The following is an 18,604-nucleotide window of genomic DNA, read 5'->3' on the forward strand; positions in this document are numbered from 1 at the left end:
TTTAAAAATTGAAAAATATTTAACTTGTAAAATTCTATCGATTTTATTACGTAAAAAAATGGCTGCATGAAGGCATGCCGACATTTTGTATAATATTTCTATTATTTTTTAAACAACTTTAATAGTTTATTTTGGGAGTATATTCCATACAGAAAATAAACAACCCACTTTAAAAAGAGAAATTACGAGTTTTTTTGTTTTTTTAAATATTTTATTCGCAGTTTTCTGTTAGGTGTCAAAAATTCCTCAATTTCTGATACACCTATATATGCACCCACGTACCTGTGTAAAATAGGAATTGCAGGAAAAATTTCTGATTATACTCTCCAACACAATTATTTATCCTGAAAGAGAAAATTAAAAAAACGATAAAAACAGAAATTTTGACAGTGAAAAAAAGATAGAAATTTTTATTTCTCGAATAATTTGAACAAATGTGGCATATTTCAAATAAAAAATTTCCGATTCAAAAACAGTAATGTGTAAAGAAGGAATAAAGGGAAATAATTTTAAACAATCAAGGGAGTTAATAAAAAAAAAACTAGAGACACACAAAACGGACTAAGGGAGATAATCTGAAATAATTCTATATTTATTTACTTCCTCTGCCATCGGGTGGTGTTTTTAAAAGCTAGTACATCGACCTACAGAAAAATTGCTTGCGCAACCGTTAGCAATCCCGATAGGAACATAGGTGATTAACAATAAACTAACTTCTCGAAGAGAAGGTAAAAACTAGGAGGGTAAATCTACTAGGACCGAATAGAATAAGGTTCTTCTCCGTTATTATAGTAAAATTCGAAAATTGAAATATTGAATTTCAAGTGAAACCAATGATATCTACTGAATTGTCATGTCGCAGTAATGAAAATATCCAAAATTTACAAAAACCGATAAGGTAGAAAATTAATTATTAATGAAAAGTTTTCGAAAATTAAGCTTTGCTAAATTGACAAAAAATTTTCAATTTTCAGAAAAGATCTTTTCACCCCAAACAAGACACAGTGCCACTTTGATGTAGGAGGACATCAGGGACATAAGTTGAAGGGATACTATGTAGTGAATTGAGCAGCAAGATGTCTGTTCACATTATACTTTAACTTCTGCATGTCAGTACAGTTGGGGAAGTAGAAACCTAGAAGGAAATTTCCGAGTCTAGCAGTTCTGGAGAAGAAACTATTGGAGTAGAAGGCTTTCTTATATCTAGGGATCTCTACTGTGAAGGGGTGGGACTTTGCTGCTTGTCATGTTTGACAGAGGTATTTATGTCGAGGGAGTACAAGGGCTTGTAGGTGGAAGCTTAGATGACAGTTCAGAACCTATCAAGTTGGCGACTCTCTTTCGGACCCTGTCCAGGAGTCAAAGACATAGCAGATGCACCAGCCCAAATGTGACAACAATACTCCGTACATAGGCGGATGGTGGCTTTATAGAGGGACAGGATACTTTCAGGTGTAAGTAACTTTCTAGCACGGTAGAGAGAGCCCATCTTCTTCGCAGCAGCCTTGGCAATGTTCTCAATGTATCTGTTCCAACTCATGTTCCCTATGAACGTTAAGCCGAGGAGTTTGAAAGAAGTGCTTTCAAGTAATGTATCTTTAGCCATAGCTGTTTCTTTGTTATGATTCAAACTCAACGTTTATTTTGTTTTGCTTTTTTCAAAAATTTAATTTCTGCTAATTTTCTTCGAAAACAATTTTTATTAATAATTAATTTTCTACCTAAACGTTTTTTTTTGTTGTTTTTTTTAAAATAATTTTTGGATATATTCATTACTGTAACATGATAATTCAGTAGATATTATTGGTTTCCCCTGAAATTCACTATTTTAATTTTCAAATTTCACTACAGTAACGAAGAAGAACCCAGAATAATGTCTCAGTTCGACAGCAACAGAGCAACAGTCAGATTGAAAATGTGGTATATTTTACTGAAATTGTAAAATTAATCGTTAAATAAACTTTTTTGTTGTTTAGAAGAAATTATGCTTAACATAAATAAATAAAAGAGACGATTAAATAACTGCGATTATCTAAGATTTTTTTTTATAGAAAAGATAACTTTTCATGGAAACAAACACGCGGTTTGTTCGTTATTTAAGGTTTTAAAATTTTCAAACTGAATAAGTCCTTGTCTCCACATGTGGGTCAAGTTAGACATAGTTATTTCATTTTAATTTATTAATATATGGAGGTATTCAGCTCCTCAAAACCAGCATTCTTGGTGGAATAAACATTTTAATTGCCCCAATCAAGGAGGAGTCCTCCTCTTCCGATCGAAACCAGAACAGATCTCAAACTTGGGTCTTCGCTCGAAAACCACAGTTCAAATCAATTAAATCATAGTTTTTAGTCAGAAGTTTTAAATCGGATAGAATTATCTCCCTTGCTACTTTTATTCATTGAACGTCCGATAGTATCGAAACTCATAAAAAAAACAAAACTGAATTATTAATTTTCTACACAGTAAGAACTTCGCATAAAATTGCAATCGTATCCATATATTATAATTACTTAGGATTTGTATTGCATGTAGTAAAAACGGTTTTAAATTAAAACGATCTCATTTATACATATTTTTTTAGCGCGTTGCGATTTAATTTGAGATGAACGTTTAACAGAAAATAAAAGTTCTGGAAAAGTTATCTCCCTTCCTCTGAAATTCTTATTATTTGGAAAAATATTGATTGACTAAAATAAAAATTCATACGAAATAATTTTCGTCATAATGTTTCTTCATTTTCACTGAAAATCTTTTTGTGTAATCGATAAAAATTCGTACATTTTCGTTAAAAAAATGATAGAGAACGAAACGTGATGAATTTTATTAAAAATTTCATGAAAAATAAAACTTTGAATATTGTTCTAATTCTTTAACTTTTTCATTTGTAGGTATGACACTATTATTCAACATCCAAAACAAAAAATACAAGTAAAAACTGGTAAAATAGAATTAATTTATCATAATTTTTATGCTATATTGAAAAAGTAGGATCCGGGTTTAAATCGTGTATAAACTTTAGTTGGTACTCCATAAAACCGGTGAAATTTGATTAAAATATCACAAAATGACAAAACTTTAAAAAAAAAAAAAAAAATGACAAAAAAAATCAAAATGGCTGTAAAAAAGATGACTTAAGTGCCATCAGCTATAATCGAAATCGAAACCAAAACTTATAAAAAAATTCTTGATAAACTTATTTATTTATAAAAAAATAAATGATTTGGGTGCCATCAGCTATAATTGAAACTGAAACCAAAACTTATGAAGACTTCTTGGTAAAATTATTTATTACAAGAAATGGAAATCCATAACAATTAAACGACAGTCACTCAGATGTAAGCGGGGCACACAAAATAAATAACACACATGTTATCCTATTAATGTATACTACTCTTTTTTTTTTACTTCGTTTATCCACCCCGACCACACACCCAAAAACACCCACCAATTTTTTAAATTTTAATATCGAAACAGGCTTATGTAAGCCATTTTTCACGTGTTCGTTTTTCTGTTTTCTTTTTTCAATTTTTACATTAACATCGTTCGTTTGCCTTATGTTAGTTTTTTTTGTGTTTTTTTTCGATGTTTTGATTACCCCCCCCCCCCCGCTTAAGTTTTAATGTTCGTTTTTATGTTTTCTTTTTTTACTTCGCTTATAACAAACAAACCTGGTCATTGACCTCATTTGCTGAATAGCTATTGCTTATGTCGTCGTCGTAACGCTCGGCGACTTCCATGCAGGAACCTGTCAATTTGGTTCTTACTTAAATAAATTCAAACATCTTTCAGTAACTCATTCTGGCTGGCCGAACGGTTCATGTTTTTTTCACATTTTATTTTCAAACTTTGCCTCAGGGCTTCGTGTTCGATCCTACCCCCCCCTCTCCCGGTTTATTTTTTATTTAACAGCACACACCCGAGCAACGCTAGGTACCCCCGCTAGTCTATAATTTAATAAAAGCGAAAATATATGTATGTATGTATGTATGTATGTTCGCTTTTTGTGTATGCCTGCAAAAGGTTTTTTTCGTTGGCCTTCTCGGTCGGCTCACTCCTCCTTAAAATTTTTTATATCATGTCTAAATCGTAATATCTACAAGTTAACAACGGGGGTCGCCTGTCTATTTAATTTGCCCGACTTTATAAAGCTAAATATTCCACATTTTTGGATCGCCACGTGTAGATTCGGCTTTTTCGTATAAAAGCAAAACTAATTCAAAGCTTGTATCATTGTTCCGCGATCGCCGTCCAAAATTTCTCCTTATATCAGACAATTGCTATTCAATTTGGACAATCCCCTTTTTATGGGGAGCATTTGGACAATCCCTCTTTATGGGGAGCTGCCCCCCCCCAACATCTTGGGGAAACAAAAAAAACAAACAAATAAAACTGCCCCGCAGTAAATAAAAAACTGCCCCGCAGTGAAAGTTGATCTCATTAAGTAATTACGTACGGGCACCTGCCAATTCTTAATACTTAAATAAATTCAAACATCTTTCTGTTACTATTTCTTGCTGGTGCAGTGTTTAATGTCACACTTTATTTTCACACTTTGCTTCAAGGCTTCAGGTTTCGATCCTTCTTACTTACCTACCAAAACTTTTTTTAACCCCCTCCCCCTCCAACACAAACACCCACGCAAGAAGTCTTCACTTATTCTTTTGTTTTGATTTACCCAAAAGCACACACACCTCGAAACACCCGGGCAATGCCGGGTACCTCCGCTAGTCTATAATATAAATCTCACCTGTCCGTTTAAATGTATGTATGTATGTATGCCTAAAACTTTCGGCAGAGGCAACGGATTTTCACGGGATCGGTATCATTTTGAAGCTCGGACGAGAAATATCGAAAAATTGGCCAAAAGCATTCATTCCTTCACCCTCAACTGGGCACTTTTCTACAGGAGGGGTTGATTTTTTTGCTGACATTATTTGCAAGTCATTCAACCCTCGCATTCACAATATCGCTTAAAAGACGTTATTTCAACCGCCTGTGACGTCACAACCATGGTAGGCACATCGGTAAGACAGTTTGTTTCTTCACCTCTTTTTCCTCTGGCACGTTACGGGTTCAAGCCTACTTACTATTTTTTTTTTTTGCTCAACCAACACCCTTACACACACCTCCACTTTCTTTTCCGCCTTCGTGTCATAGGTTCAAGCCTGTCTGCCTACTACAACTTTTTTTTTTTTTTTTTTTAATTTTTTTTGCTCAACACACATCTCCAAACACCCGGGCAATGCCGGGTACTCAAGCTAGTCTAGCATCTAAATTGAAAAGATCACCTTACCATGGACAATGATGGTCCATCCTTCGTATACATCTTTGACACACCCGACAATGGTGCGCTCGAGGTGGGCGGTATGTTTCACACTTCATGCACACAGTCCAGCCATTGTTCTGGAAAGAGAAATATGGAGACATTTTTGGTCAGATATACAAGAATTAGAAACGAGAAGAATAAAAAGGATAATTTCAAAAATTTGTTACAGATTGAAGAATACAGGTGGAAAATAAAAAAGGAAGCAAGGACTTACAGTTATAAGAAACATTTACAAAACTTGAGATGTGATTACTAAATCAGTAATTTTTTTACAATGAAAATGCTATTTCAAACTAAAGTGCGCCAGACTAATAAAAATTTTATTTCAAGCTTTAGCACCTCAGACCAATAAACATGCTATTTAAAACTTTAGTGTGCAAAGCTGATAAAAAATACTATCTCAAACTGTAGCATTTATTTCAAACATTAGCTTGACAAACTGACGAAAATGCTATTTCAAATTTTAGCACAACAAATTGACGAAAATGTTATTTCAAATTTTATCATGACAAATTGACGAAAATTCTATTTCAAATTTTAGCATGACAAATTGACGAAAATGCTATTTCAAATTTTAGCATGACAAATTGACGAAAATGCTATTTCAAATTTTAGCATGACAAATTGACGAACATGCTATTTCAAATTTTAGCATGACAAATTGACGAAAATGCTATTTCAAATTTTAGCATGACAAATTGACTAAAATGCTATTTCAAATTTTAGCATGATAAATTGACTAAAATGTTATTTCAAATTTTAGCATACCAGATATATGCTATTTTAAACTTCAGTGTTACAAACAAACGAAACAACTTAACCATTTAAAGCATAACAATTTGATGGAAATTGTTTAAAACTTTAGCATAACACATATATAAAAATACTCTTTCAAGCTTTAGCATGCCAGACTGATGAAAATACTATTTGAAGCTTTATTGTACCAAACCAATGAAAAAGCTATTTTAAGCTTTAGTATACCAAACCAATGAAAAAGCTATTTTAAGTTTTAGCGTGCCAGAGTGATAAAATGGACGTTTCAAACTTTAGCATGACAAACAAGTGAAAATGTTATTTCAAATTTAAGCATGCCAGACTTATATAAAAGCTATTTCAAATTCAAACGTAATAGATTGATGAAAATACTTCAAGCTTTTAACTAAAAAAAAAAAAAAAAAATTCTACTTTTAAACTAAAGCATGCCAATTCTATGGAAATGTCACTTTAAACTCAAGACTTATGCAGAGGCTATTTGAAGCTTAAGCGTTACATACAAACGAAAATACAGTTTTAAAATTAACTACGACAGACCAGCAAAAATACTGTTTCAGTACATTGCCATGCCCAAGGGAAATGTTATTTTAAACTGAAGAAAAACTAAAGAAAAATGCTATTTATTTGCAAGATTATCGTCTAGGAAAAAAAATAACAAAATGGTTTCATTTTTGAAGATTAATTCAGCAAACTTGGGCCAGTTTGTTTGGATGACTTTTTCTATTGATTTCACGTCATCAACCCACTTTTTAAAAGGCCTTTGTTGCCGTCTTTTCACTTATGTCCTCAAAGACTAGTGGTTCTAGTCTTTCGCTCATCTTTCTTGTTGCAACCGGATCTGTTGGTGTTTCATTCCACCACACCTCACAAAAAAATGTCAAGGGGATTTTAGTCAGAAATCAACAGAATAATTCATGAAGACACACTGGCCCAAGTTTGATGAATCTAAAAAAAAAAAATAAAATGAAATTACTGTTATTTTTTGCTAGACAGTAACCATTGGGAACAAATAGCATCCGCATCATATTATATATATATATATATATATATATATATACTGTAACCCGGACGGATATAAGAGAGATTTTCTCTGGTCCCAAATTAGAGACTTTGTTAATGTACAGTGTAACCCGGATATAAGAGACCTGTAGTCCCCCCCCCCCCTCCGGAAATCAATTATATCCGGGTCCCACTGAGTGTGTGTGAATATATATATATATATATATATATATATATATATATATATATATATATACAGGGTGTCCGTAAAGTTACTATACAGTCTTATTGTTTTATTGTATTATATTTGTATTAATAGCAATAATAATATTACAGGGTGTCTGTATAGTAACTTTACGGACACCCTGTATATTACAGAAATTCAGAAAAACACTGGTACCGTCAGTTTCAAATGCAAACAAAGGGAACCTATAAGTGTTCTACTTTACCAAACTCTTTTCAATCTCCATTTATGTGGCTGAAGAGAATCTAGTAAAGGAGAGCAATTATAGGTTCCCTTTGTTTAGATTTGGTTCTGATCTTCTGCAATACATATATAAATAAATATTGAACTTTTATTTTTTTATTTTTCTTAACTAAGGTTGTCTCTCACTAACCTTCTATAATATAAATCTCACCTGTCTGCTTAAATGTATATATGAATGTATGTGTCTGTATGTCTCGCAAAAACTTTCGACAAAGATTTTCACGAGATTGGTATCATTTTGAAGCTCGACCCTTCAGACAATAAATATTGAAAAATTGGCCAAAAATAACAGGGCACTTTTCGACAGGGAGGGTCGTTTTTTTCGCTAACATTTTTTGCAAGACATTCAACCCTCGACGTTGCATAAAAGGCATTATTTCGACCACCCGTGACGTCACAACCACGGTAGGCACATCGGTAAGACAGTTTATTTTTTTTCCCACCTCTTTTCTCTCTGGCACGTTACAGGTTCGAGCCTGCTTACAAATCCTATTTTTTTTTTTTTTTTTTGCTCTAACAATTTTCCTTTTTTCTTTTTGCTCAACCAACACCCTTACACATACCTCCACTTTCTTTTCCGCCTTCACGTCATGGGTTTGAGTCTGCCTGCGTCTTGCAATTTTTTTATTTTTTTCTCAACACACACACACCTCCAAACGCCGGGCACCCAGGCTAGTATATATATATATATATATATATATATATATTATAGATACAAAGTAAATAACTTTATGAAATAATCATTTACATATACTACAAGAATTCAACATAAATGACAATATATATATATATATATATGAATAGTCTATAAATATAAAAGCGAAAATGTGTGTATGTATGTATGTATGTGTGTCCGCGAAAAACTATTCCCCCCCCCCTCGGCATTTGTTTCCAGTCGTCCTGTATATACAGTTCACTTGCCACTAGTATTTAACAATGTTGACTCAGGAGAGATATGGTTGAAGATTGCAAACCTCCTGCCACAAAGGCACCCCTTTGTGGGTATCCATAGTCTGTCAAAGACTGAAGGAGCCCCCATATATATACACTTATATAAAAATAGTATATCATGGATGTATTTAATTCAGTATTTACTTCTACAATGCTCAACACATGAATAGAGCTTAGTTATATTTTCTCCGCCTCCCCATCACGAGAATATATGGCACAAGGTTTGGAAGGTGGGGTTTGAAAAGCCAGTGCACAAGAGGAACTTCACTTTGACCCTACAAAAAATGCCTGACCATCGGCATTTCCCAATAGGGGTGCCTTAGGTGATTAGTGATACCCTTCTCAAAAAAGGAAGGTAAAATCTGATGAGTTGATCTCCTAGGTCTGCACAGAAGCATAGCTCACCCTGACAGAACGTTGTCAACTAGACACAGTGAAAATAGTTTTATGGATGATAACATATATGCTTCATTTTGGGTTGAGCACTGTGGTAGTGAAATCGTCAATTACCATTAGCTATAATGCAAAGCTATAGATAAAAAAAACGAATAGAGCTCTTTTCAATAGCTGATGTAAGCTAAAAAAAAAAGAAGGAAATCCTACTCTTTATATAAACAACTAGCAGAACGGTGTCACAATGGCTGATACTCAGTTGGACTGGTTATCGAGGATGTACACCTACCCACCGCAGTAGGCTTGCTTGACGTCTTATTGTCTTTTAAGTGGGATAAAAATAGCCATAAACATCAATGTTCATTTCAATTCTTGCAATAAAATATTTGGAACATTGAAAGTCAACGTTAGACATCCAACGAAACTGCCAGGATGTTTATCCATTTACACTATCTTTTCAAAATAGCTAGAATATTCCATTTTCAGGACCTTCTGCTGCAGTTTAATGTTGAAATTCAAATTCTCTATTAAATTTTAGTCCAGGAACATGTATGAAAAGCATTCCAAAAGTAATGTTTATTTTTTATTCTTCCTGAATGGATCAGAGGGAATTCAAAATTGCCTTGTTACGATGACTGAACTTATGCATTCATTACCTGAAAGTTTCATCTCCCTGTTGTAGATATTGACAGATTGAGACTTTAAGAAAGCAACCCCTGTCATAAATGTGCATCAGAAGCAGAGATGCATTATTGAATTTCTGACAAAAGTGCATTAAGAATGGTGGTGGCTATGTAGAAAAATGAATTCTGGAACACAAGAGGTTGTTGATTTTAATGGTTCAACTCCCGTCTTCATAGCTCTTCAACTTTTTGTGTTACAAACAATAAGAGGCTCTACTTTTAGAACAATCCCCTGTATGACAAAGTGCGCTCCAGGCGCCCATGCACAGCCATTGTTCATCACTAGCAAAAGTGCATTGAAAATGGAAAATAAATTCAAGAGCATAAATTCTGGAACATAAGTTGCTTGTTTTAATGGTACCATTTCCGTCTTTGCATCTCTTCAATTTTTGGATTTATAAAAAAAACTGTGAGGCTTTACTTTTGGAACAACCCTTGTATAACGAAAGGCAAATTCTGGCCATTTTTACAGAGTACCTCCAAATACCTAAAACGTTCAGCTTTTAGGGTTTTATTTTGAATTCTCCCTTCAATCTTGGCTCAGAAACATGTATAATGAAGGGTACATTATAACCTTTTCAAAATTACCCAATTTTGTCACAAAGTACGATCAAGACCTTGAACCGCATCTTTACATAATGATACAGTAGTTGTATGAAAATATACTTATGACAAGTAAGCTAAATAAAAATGTTAGTAGGCTTCATTCACAATAATGTGAAACACTCTTTGTAAATGAATAAAGCACATTCAATAGCTGATCTGATAGATATATATATATATATATATATATATATATATATCAATGTCTGTGTGTATACATGTGTGTTGCTTGCATGTTTCTTGTAGAAAAATATGATAATAGAATATAGATAATATCTAAAAATGTATTTTAAAATTTAGAAGCGTTCCCTAAGTGTACACCTAAGGAGGGCTATGGAGGTATAAGCTGCTTAAAGTTTCAAATATATCCTATGTTTTTATAAAATTTAAATCATATGTATAAAATTTTCAGAAGATAACAATAAAAGTAGCTTTCTAACCTAAGTCAGCTATGGTTGCCGAGCCTCCTTTAAAACTTCTAATATATTCTAATTTGATGCAATTTATATCATATGTATAAAATTGTCTGGGGAAGACAATGGAAGTGGGCCCAAATCTCTACATTATTTTTCTATGTGCCAAATATCTAGATGCCCTATGGGAAGAGAAACCCCCTTAAAACTTATATCCGATGTTAATAAAATTTAAACCATATATAAGACACTAATTTGGAGAGTTTTCCAATATTTCAGCATATTTCAGCATTCTGACTATATTATAGGGGAAACAGAGGGAGGGGGGCAATAAAAAAAAAAACAGTAATATAGTGGCATAAGCATAGTGAACAAGTACATAATTATGATTCCCATTCAATCCCGAGAAACGTCAGGTCTTCCTGCTAGTTGTTTATATAAAGAGTAGGATTTCCTTCTTTTTTTTTTTTTTTAGCTTACATCAGCTATTGAAAAGAGCTCTATTCGTTTTTTTTTTATCAATAGCTTTGCATTATAGCTAATGGTAATTGACGATTTCACTACCACAGTGCTCAACCCAAAACGAAGGGTTATCATCCATAAAACTATTTTCAGTGTGTCTAGTTTACACTTGTCAATTTTAATTGAGTCAACAGCAAAAGGCCATCAGTAAGGAAAATCTTAATGTTTATATAAAAACTATCAACTACCAAAGTGAGATTAATTCGTTTTTACAAAAAAGTTTGCATTATCCCTTTCACTCGTCACAGGGCTCAACCCAGAAAATACATCTTGGAGATGTTTCGAGGGCAACTGTCAATGACGTGTTGGTTTCATCTTCTATTTGGGCTGTTTCAACATCATACTAGCTTAACCAGTAACCGTCTTTGTTAAGGAGCAATATCCCTAATCAAAAACAATATACTGTGCAATCAAATGACGCTTTGTTAAGTGACTCTTTGGAGTTTTGTGTGTTAAGATTGGGGGAACCAAAGCTTGAAAGGATTGAAAATTGAATAGTCCTTGCCTATATGGAGATGGAGTTAATTCATGATGTACTTGTTTCTACCTCTCTATTTGGGTGACACAAGCGAGTCAGTGTATAGATGTGAATTTGGAAAACTATCAAGAAGTACTTAGTTGAACTCTCAGGTCCATAAGTGGTCGACCTCTGATGGAATTGTGATTGGCTAGTCATATCATACAACCTTGCTCAGAACAGCTGTGCATGGGCAGGCCAGAGAAAAAAGCAGACTCGACCCAACCAGGATGAATTGTGTTGTAACAATAATTATAATCCTTACTTTGCACTTCCTGTTTTCTTCCCCAGACTTTACATCTGTTTGTTTTGTTTGTTTTTTTTTTCGTTTTACACATATCAATCCTTTTCGGGCTAATTTAATGCATTCATTTTGGTATTTGTGTTTTTATACTTCATGTTCTTTATATCTTCAAATATTTATTTACTTTTTTTTTTGTTTCGTTTTACAGTATACCAACCCTTTTCAGTTATTTAATATCGAATCTGGTCATCTTGATACAAGTTTTTATCTTCAAGTTCTTTAAATCTTCATGGCATTTGCATTGGTTGTTTTGAAGAGAAAAACTTGTTTTGTTATTAACTTTGCAGAACATGATTGAGTTTTGTAAAAGGAAATGAAAACAAAAGTGACATCAATGTTTGGTATATTTTTGGTCAGGAAGTCGATATCTTCAGACAGTCTGACCTGGTAACACCAGAACATTTACATGTGTACATTGCTCAGAAGTTCCCTTTTGATAGATAAAAAGAAGAGATACGAAGACTATGGATTTAGCTTTACGGGCTCTGACTTTTAGGCAAAGATGGCTTTTAATGAAAACAGAAGCAGCAGAAGAGAGAAAAGAAGAAAGCCCAGAAAAAGGTTTGGTTAAGGGAACCAAGAGCAAGGCCGACAGAAATTACAAGACAATTGGGGAGGATAAAATATAGAAAAATTTTAGTATGCCATACGACCAACTGAAAAGGAGACAAGAAAAAGAGAAAAGAAAAAGGGAAGAGTAAAAATAAAATGACAGAAAGAAAAGGAAATAGAAAAAAGGGAGAAGAAAAAATCAAAAAGTAACGGAAGTAAAGATGCAAAGAAAGAAAATAGGAAAGAAGATAAAAGAATAAAAAGAGGATTTGGAGAAAAGAAAATAAAGGAAAGGAAAAAGAAAAAAGAAATAGAGGAAAAGTAAATGGGGAAAAAGACAAGAAAATAAAAGAAAAGACAAATAGAAAAGATGTAAATGGAAAATAAATGGAGAAAGGAAAGGAAACTAAAATCAGAAAAAGAAGAAATAAAGGATAAAGGAATAAAGAAAAGAAATGGAAAGAAAAATGAAAAGGATACAAAAAGAGAAAAAGAATAAAATATTGAAAAAGAAAATTTTTTTAAAAGTGGAAAATAGGACAGATCACAAAAATGTAATAAAAGAAAAAAGGAAAAATCAAACAAAAAAAAAATCAAGCAAAAAGAACAAAATTTATTAATACGAAAATAAACAAAAATGTTTCAAGAGAAAAAAAAAGGATGAAGTCTTTCAAGTCTGGAAAAAAAGCAGAGGAATTACTCTTTGAACTGCAAATAAATAAATACAATAAATAAATGTAAACTTCAGCAAAAAAAGTCTAAATCGAATCAGAAACATGATTTCAGTGAAAAAAAAAATCGCTTCAACAAAATCATCATGAAAAATACTTTGTGGAAATTTTGGAATAGAGGCCGCATCAATTTCTAGCTTTCTTTAGGATTTTTTAAATAAAAAAATAACTTTACTAAAGATTAGACATTTTTTAATAAGATTATGTGAATATCAGAACATTTGGCATAATGGTTAAAGTGTTCACTAATAGACCAGGAAACCAGGAGCCAATCACTGGCTGAGTTATGATGTAGCAGTCATAAATAATAGTTTATTTTTTCTCTCAGAGAAATGTCCCGGTTAGGTGATTTGGTTACATAATGACCAATCAGCTTGCAAGTCACATTTATTTTATCAGTTCCAAGAACGGCTACTTCATCTCCTTTTGGAATCATTGATGATAATCAGAAAAGAGATTCTTGAAAGCAACCAAGAAGGATGATCCCCCCCCACTTCTCTTTCCTACTTTTTATCCACCAGATTTCTGAGCATCACCTATTCTAGACTGAAACAATTACTATTGGGGGAAAAGGTGGCAGTAGAACTTTCTCACTCTTTATTTTTTTCACTAAGACACTACAACAACCTACAACCTACAACAAACAATAGAGCTAACTCTAATAAACACTCTTGCGCTGTTTATATTCTTTGGATTATTCACACTACTATTCTCATCTTGAGTATTATTCTCACAACGTTTCAGCCGATGTAACTTCACATTTTCTTCAGATGTATCTTGTCTAACTTTTTATAGAACTCGAGAATTTGCACAGAATTTCAAACAGAACCCTTTATTTAATCCATGAGAGTAGCATGTTCTAATTCTATCAGCCATGACCAAGTAAGTAATTTGTGATTGTATCACCACGCACTGAAGATTGAACTTTCAACCTCCAGAACTGAATGTAACTTAGTACTTTATCCATTACGCCACATGTTCTTGATAAGTTCGACAAGATACACCGGAAGAATGTTAGAGGTTACATCAGCCAAAACGTTGTGAGAATAACACTTAGGATGAAAACAGCAGTCCAAAAGATCGAAATAACACAAACTATCAACTTTCCGTTGCTATTATATATAAAAAATATGTTATATTTAAAAAATGTTATATATAAAAAAAATGTTATATATAAAAAAAAGGGTCTGTTTTTACTTTTGTACAAAGGTTTTTGTTAATTACAAATAATATTATAGGAGCTAGTCCTAACACTCTTTGCCAAGACTAGCACCTATAATATCAAAGGCCCAAAAGAACGTTACTTGATATCTCCTTGCTAAACACTCAGCATGATAAGGTGAGGATCAAGGGTAAGTGGAGCAATACAGGAAACGGAATGGCACCCTCCCCGACATCTTGATGTAGTAACAAATAAAAAGGGAGCCATCTGATCGCCCTCGCCTATGATGATATTAGTCAAATAAAAAAAATTGACTTAATTCTTTTTTTATTTTGCTTGTAAGACGAGAGAGGTGTGTGTGGGGGGGGGGCTTTTCTATGAGAGATCTATCGTAAAATGAACACTGATCCCATAACGAGTTGAATAATTTTTAAGTCTCTTTTACTGTAAATCCTTGCATCTATATATAATCACGTTGACACACAGGTTCTCATTAGATCACCAAAATTAAGCAATGTTGAACCTGGTCAGTACCAAATGGGTGACCATATGGGAATACCAGGTGCTGTATGTAAGAGGATGTCGACACCTCCCTGCAAGAACTGCAAAAAAGCTAACATCATAATTTTTCGTGACTGGGATATGCATGCAACTGGGGACTGCTTGTAAATTTAATATTCCCTTGACACTTCTTCCTTTACAGAAAGCTGGTTCAACCTGCCTCAGGTAAACATCTAAACACATTTCCTTTGATATTCGGTGCAAACTCTTTTTAACCTGTTTGCTGTGCCACATTGGATGGCAGCGAGATATGGACCTCATACACGTCTGATCTGCTCTAGCTTTGGCATAATGACCATGCTATGATCAGATGGATGTTTGTGCTGTTTAGTTGTTTTATGGCATATCAACCCTTTTCAGATTATTTAATACCGAATCCAGGAATTTGGGGGAAAAAAAAGGTTTTATGTATCAAGTTCTTTATATCTCCAATTATTTATTAATTGTGTTTAGTTTGGTTGTTTTGTTTAATGGCATATCAACCCTTTTCAGGTTCAATCATTTTGTCAAAAGTTTTTATACTTAAAGTTCTTTCAATATTCAAATATGCATTAATGGTGGTTAGTTTTGTTATTTTGTAGAGAAAATTTGTTGTTTTTGGTTTTGCAAAACATGATTGAGTTTTGAAAAGGTAAATGAAAAAAAAAAAACAATAACATCAATATTTTGTGTAGTTAAGTCAGGGCGCTGATATCTTCAGACAGATTGATTTGGTAGCACCAGGGAAGAAGATGGGTGTGCAGCTGCAAAATTTGATACTAGTGAGATCACGGATGCCTTATGTGTTCAACATCTAAGGTGGTCCAGTCATTTACAGCATGCTACTTCTTCCATTTAACTTCATAACGCATTTAGATATCATAGAAAAAAATGAATGTGTAAACTGGGAAAGACATGTTTTGAGTGGATAAGAAACGATATGATTGCATGTTAACCCTTTGAGCCAAACTGCATGGATAAAATGCGTGAGACCCTGCCTGATATTGCATGCTCTGGAGTTCAAGACACTTATAGTACTCTAAATACAAAACCTGGATGAAGAAGTTCAAATCAAGTTTAATATCATTGAGAAATATATGAACCTACAATTTCCCACCCCATCTCCCCGGCTATGGTTAAAATAGCAACTTGTGTTCAATTAATCGTATACACCGATTCGGTTACAAAAAATTGTTTTTCCATAAAATATATAAAATACAAAAACAAACTTAGTTTCAAACTGTTACACATGTGAGGATTTCTTGTATTTTTTTATTTTTTTTTTAATTTTTAATACTTTTTCAGAGATAATGATGTTCTCAGTTGTCTAATCAGTAGTAATGTGAAAGTTTTATTATTATTATTATTATTATTATTATTATTATTATTATTATTATTATTCATAAGTAATGCGGTCTCTCTTCCAAAAATTAATCAAAATTTTGATTGGAATCCAGGAGCTGAAAAAAATATCCATGGAAATGTGTTGCATTATAGTTGCTCAAAGTGAGAAAAGTTGCTCAGATTAAAAAGTTATAGGAAGAGATAAAGACAAAACGTTATAGGAGGAGATAAAGACAAAACGTTATAGGAAGAGATAAAGACAAAACGTTATAGGAAGAGATAAAGACAAAACGTTATAGGAAGAGATAAAGACAAAACGTTATAGGAAGAGATAAAGACAAAACGTTATAGGAAGAGATAAAGACAAAACGTTATAGGAAGAGATAAAGACAAAACGTTATAGGAAGAGATAAAGACAAAACGTTATAGGAAGAGATAAAGACAAAACGTTATAGGAAGAGATATAGACAAAACGTTATAGGAAGAGATAAAGACAAAACGTTATAGGAGGAGATAAAGACAAAAAGTTATAGGAGGAGATTAAGACAAAAAGTTATAGGAGGAGATTAAGACAAAAAGTTATAGGAGGAGATTAAGACAAAAAGTTATAGGAGGAGATTACAATAAACAGTTATAGGAAAAGGTTAAAATAAAAGGTTATAGGGAAAAGTTAAAATAAAAAAGTTATAGGAAAAGGTTAAAATAAAATGTGATTAAGTGATTAAGATAAAAAAAAGTTATCAGAAGTGATTAAGATAAAAACTAACAAGTGATTAAAATAAAAAAAAGTTATATAAAGTGTTTAAGGTAAAAAGGTGAAATTATAAAATATTCACTAATCTCTAATAAGGCAAAAGTGTACGGGTGGAGGGGTAATGAAAACGAAAAAAAGATGAGACTGAATCTGTACAACTCTTGTAGAATTGTCTAAAAATATATTATAAGCTTCCAGCCAAGATAAAAAAAGAATTATTAAAAAATAAATAATTAAAAATATTTTTTAATATACGAAAATTTAATTTATCAAATTATCAATTAAAGTCATCTAAAAGAAAAAAAGTACATTTAATAATCTCATACATAAACAGATTTTTCAATGATTTTAGAATAGCATTATATTTGATATTACTTAAAAAGACGCTCAATCGAAAAAGAAAACTTTAGTTCAACAACAAACCTTCAATAAAGAACATTTTTTTTAAAAGAAAATTTGAGAAACGAACATAAATATTTATAAAAAGCTTCTTTTTTTTAATTAACTTGAATACAAAATAAGCTCACATTAAAGTATATTGGAAAATATAATTTTTTAAACCTTTTATATCTAAATACATTTTCTTATTAATTATTAAAAAAGAAAGACAGAAAAGTTACTGATAAAATTGCACTTTTTGCAACTAATCAAAAATAGATTTTTAACCTGAAACCTAATCCGGTAATATGTAAGACCGAAATCTTACAGAACTATTATAATAAACGTAATAGAAAAAAAAATCTCTACACACAAATTTTCCAAACAAATAATTCTACAAAACGTTAATACAACATATATAGCTGACATACTTTCTAAAAAGCGGTATATGCCACTTACATCATATATATATTAAAGCAAGATACAATTGTTGACGATCTTTACAAATACTTATAAATATGTACTGATTAAGCAGCAAGGAAACACCAAATAAAATTGCAATATCGAATGAAAAAACAAACCTTTTATGAAAATGTTTCATTTTTAACATTATGTTTCACTGAATGTAAGCTTGTGCGAGTGTGTATTCCAACTTCTAGTTGGTGAATACTCTCTGACAGTTTATTGTGAATTCCCGTTGATATGGCATTTATAGGTACTTCATTTCTTTTTCAATTCTTGTGTTAATTATTACTGGTGGCTTTGAAGTAAGATGCTAGCCTATGGAGTCAAAGATAATTGGGCTCAAATCTTCCAACAAGCAGTAATTATCACTTCCTAAACTGATGATTGCGTTAGAATGAAACACTAGTCTATATGTATAGAAATAATTGTTCATATTTGAAAAAAAAAAAGTACACACACACACATATATATATATAATGATCGCTGGCATAACTTTGGGATTATGTTCTATATTTATAAATAATGAAAGACGATCTCATAATCATACATATAAAAACGTAAGCCTCAGAGGAAAGATTTCATTGTTAACAACAATCCCCTTCACACATATAGACCATAATTCCATAGTTATGTCAACGATTTTGTAAACACTGTGTGTGTGTTTCAGCTTCATTATGAGAAACGTTTGTTAAGTAACAAAAAA

The 18,604-nt window shown here is 32.4% G+C and overlaps 1 protein-coding gene across 2 annotated transcripts in view; it reads right to left on the reverse strand.

The window, feature by feature from the left end:
• LOC145277733 (palmitoyltransferase ZDHHC3-like) overlaps nucleotides 1–18,604 on the reverse strand; it is a 257,972-nt gene that overhangs the window by 52,847 nt on the left and 186,521 nt on the right. For both annotated transcript variants that reach the window (XM_080129438.1, XM_080129437.1), the window contains 2 exons: nucleotides 5,297–5,406; nucleotides 283–344 (listed from right to left, as the gene is read on the reverse strand). In XM_080129438.1, coding sequence (XP_079985564.1) covers nucleotides 283–344; nucleotides 5,297–5,406 — 172 coding nt within the window. The remainder of the gene's footprint in view (nucleotides 1–282; nucleotides 345–5,296; nucleotides 5,407–18,604) is intronic.

Source organism: Euprymna scolopes, chromosome 6 (assembly GCF_053919585.1).
Source record: "Euprymna scolopes isolate OS-2025 chromosome 6, ASM5391958v1, whole genome shotgun sequence".
In the NCBI taxonomy this organism is placed as follows: domain Eukaryota; kingdom Metazoa; phylum Mollusca; class Cephalopoda; order Sepiida; family Sepiolidae; genus Euprymna; species Euprymna scolopes.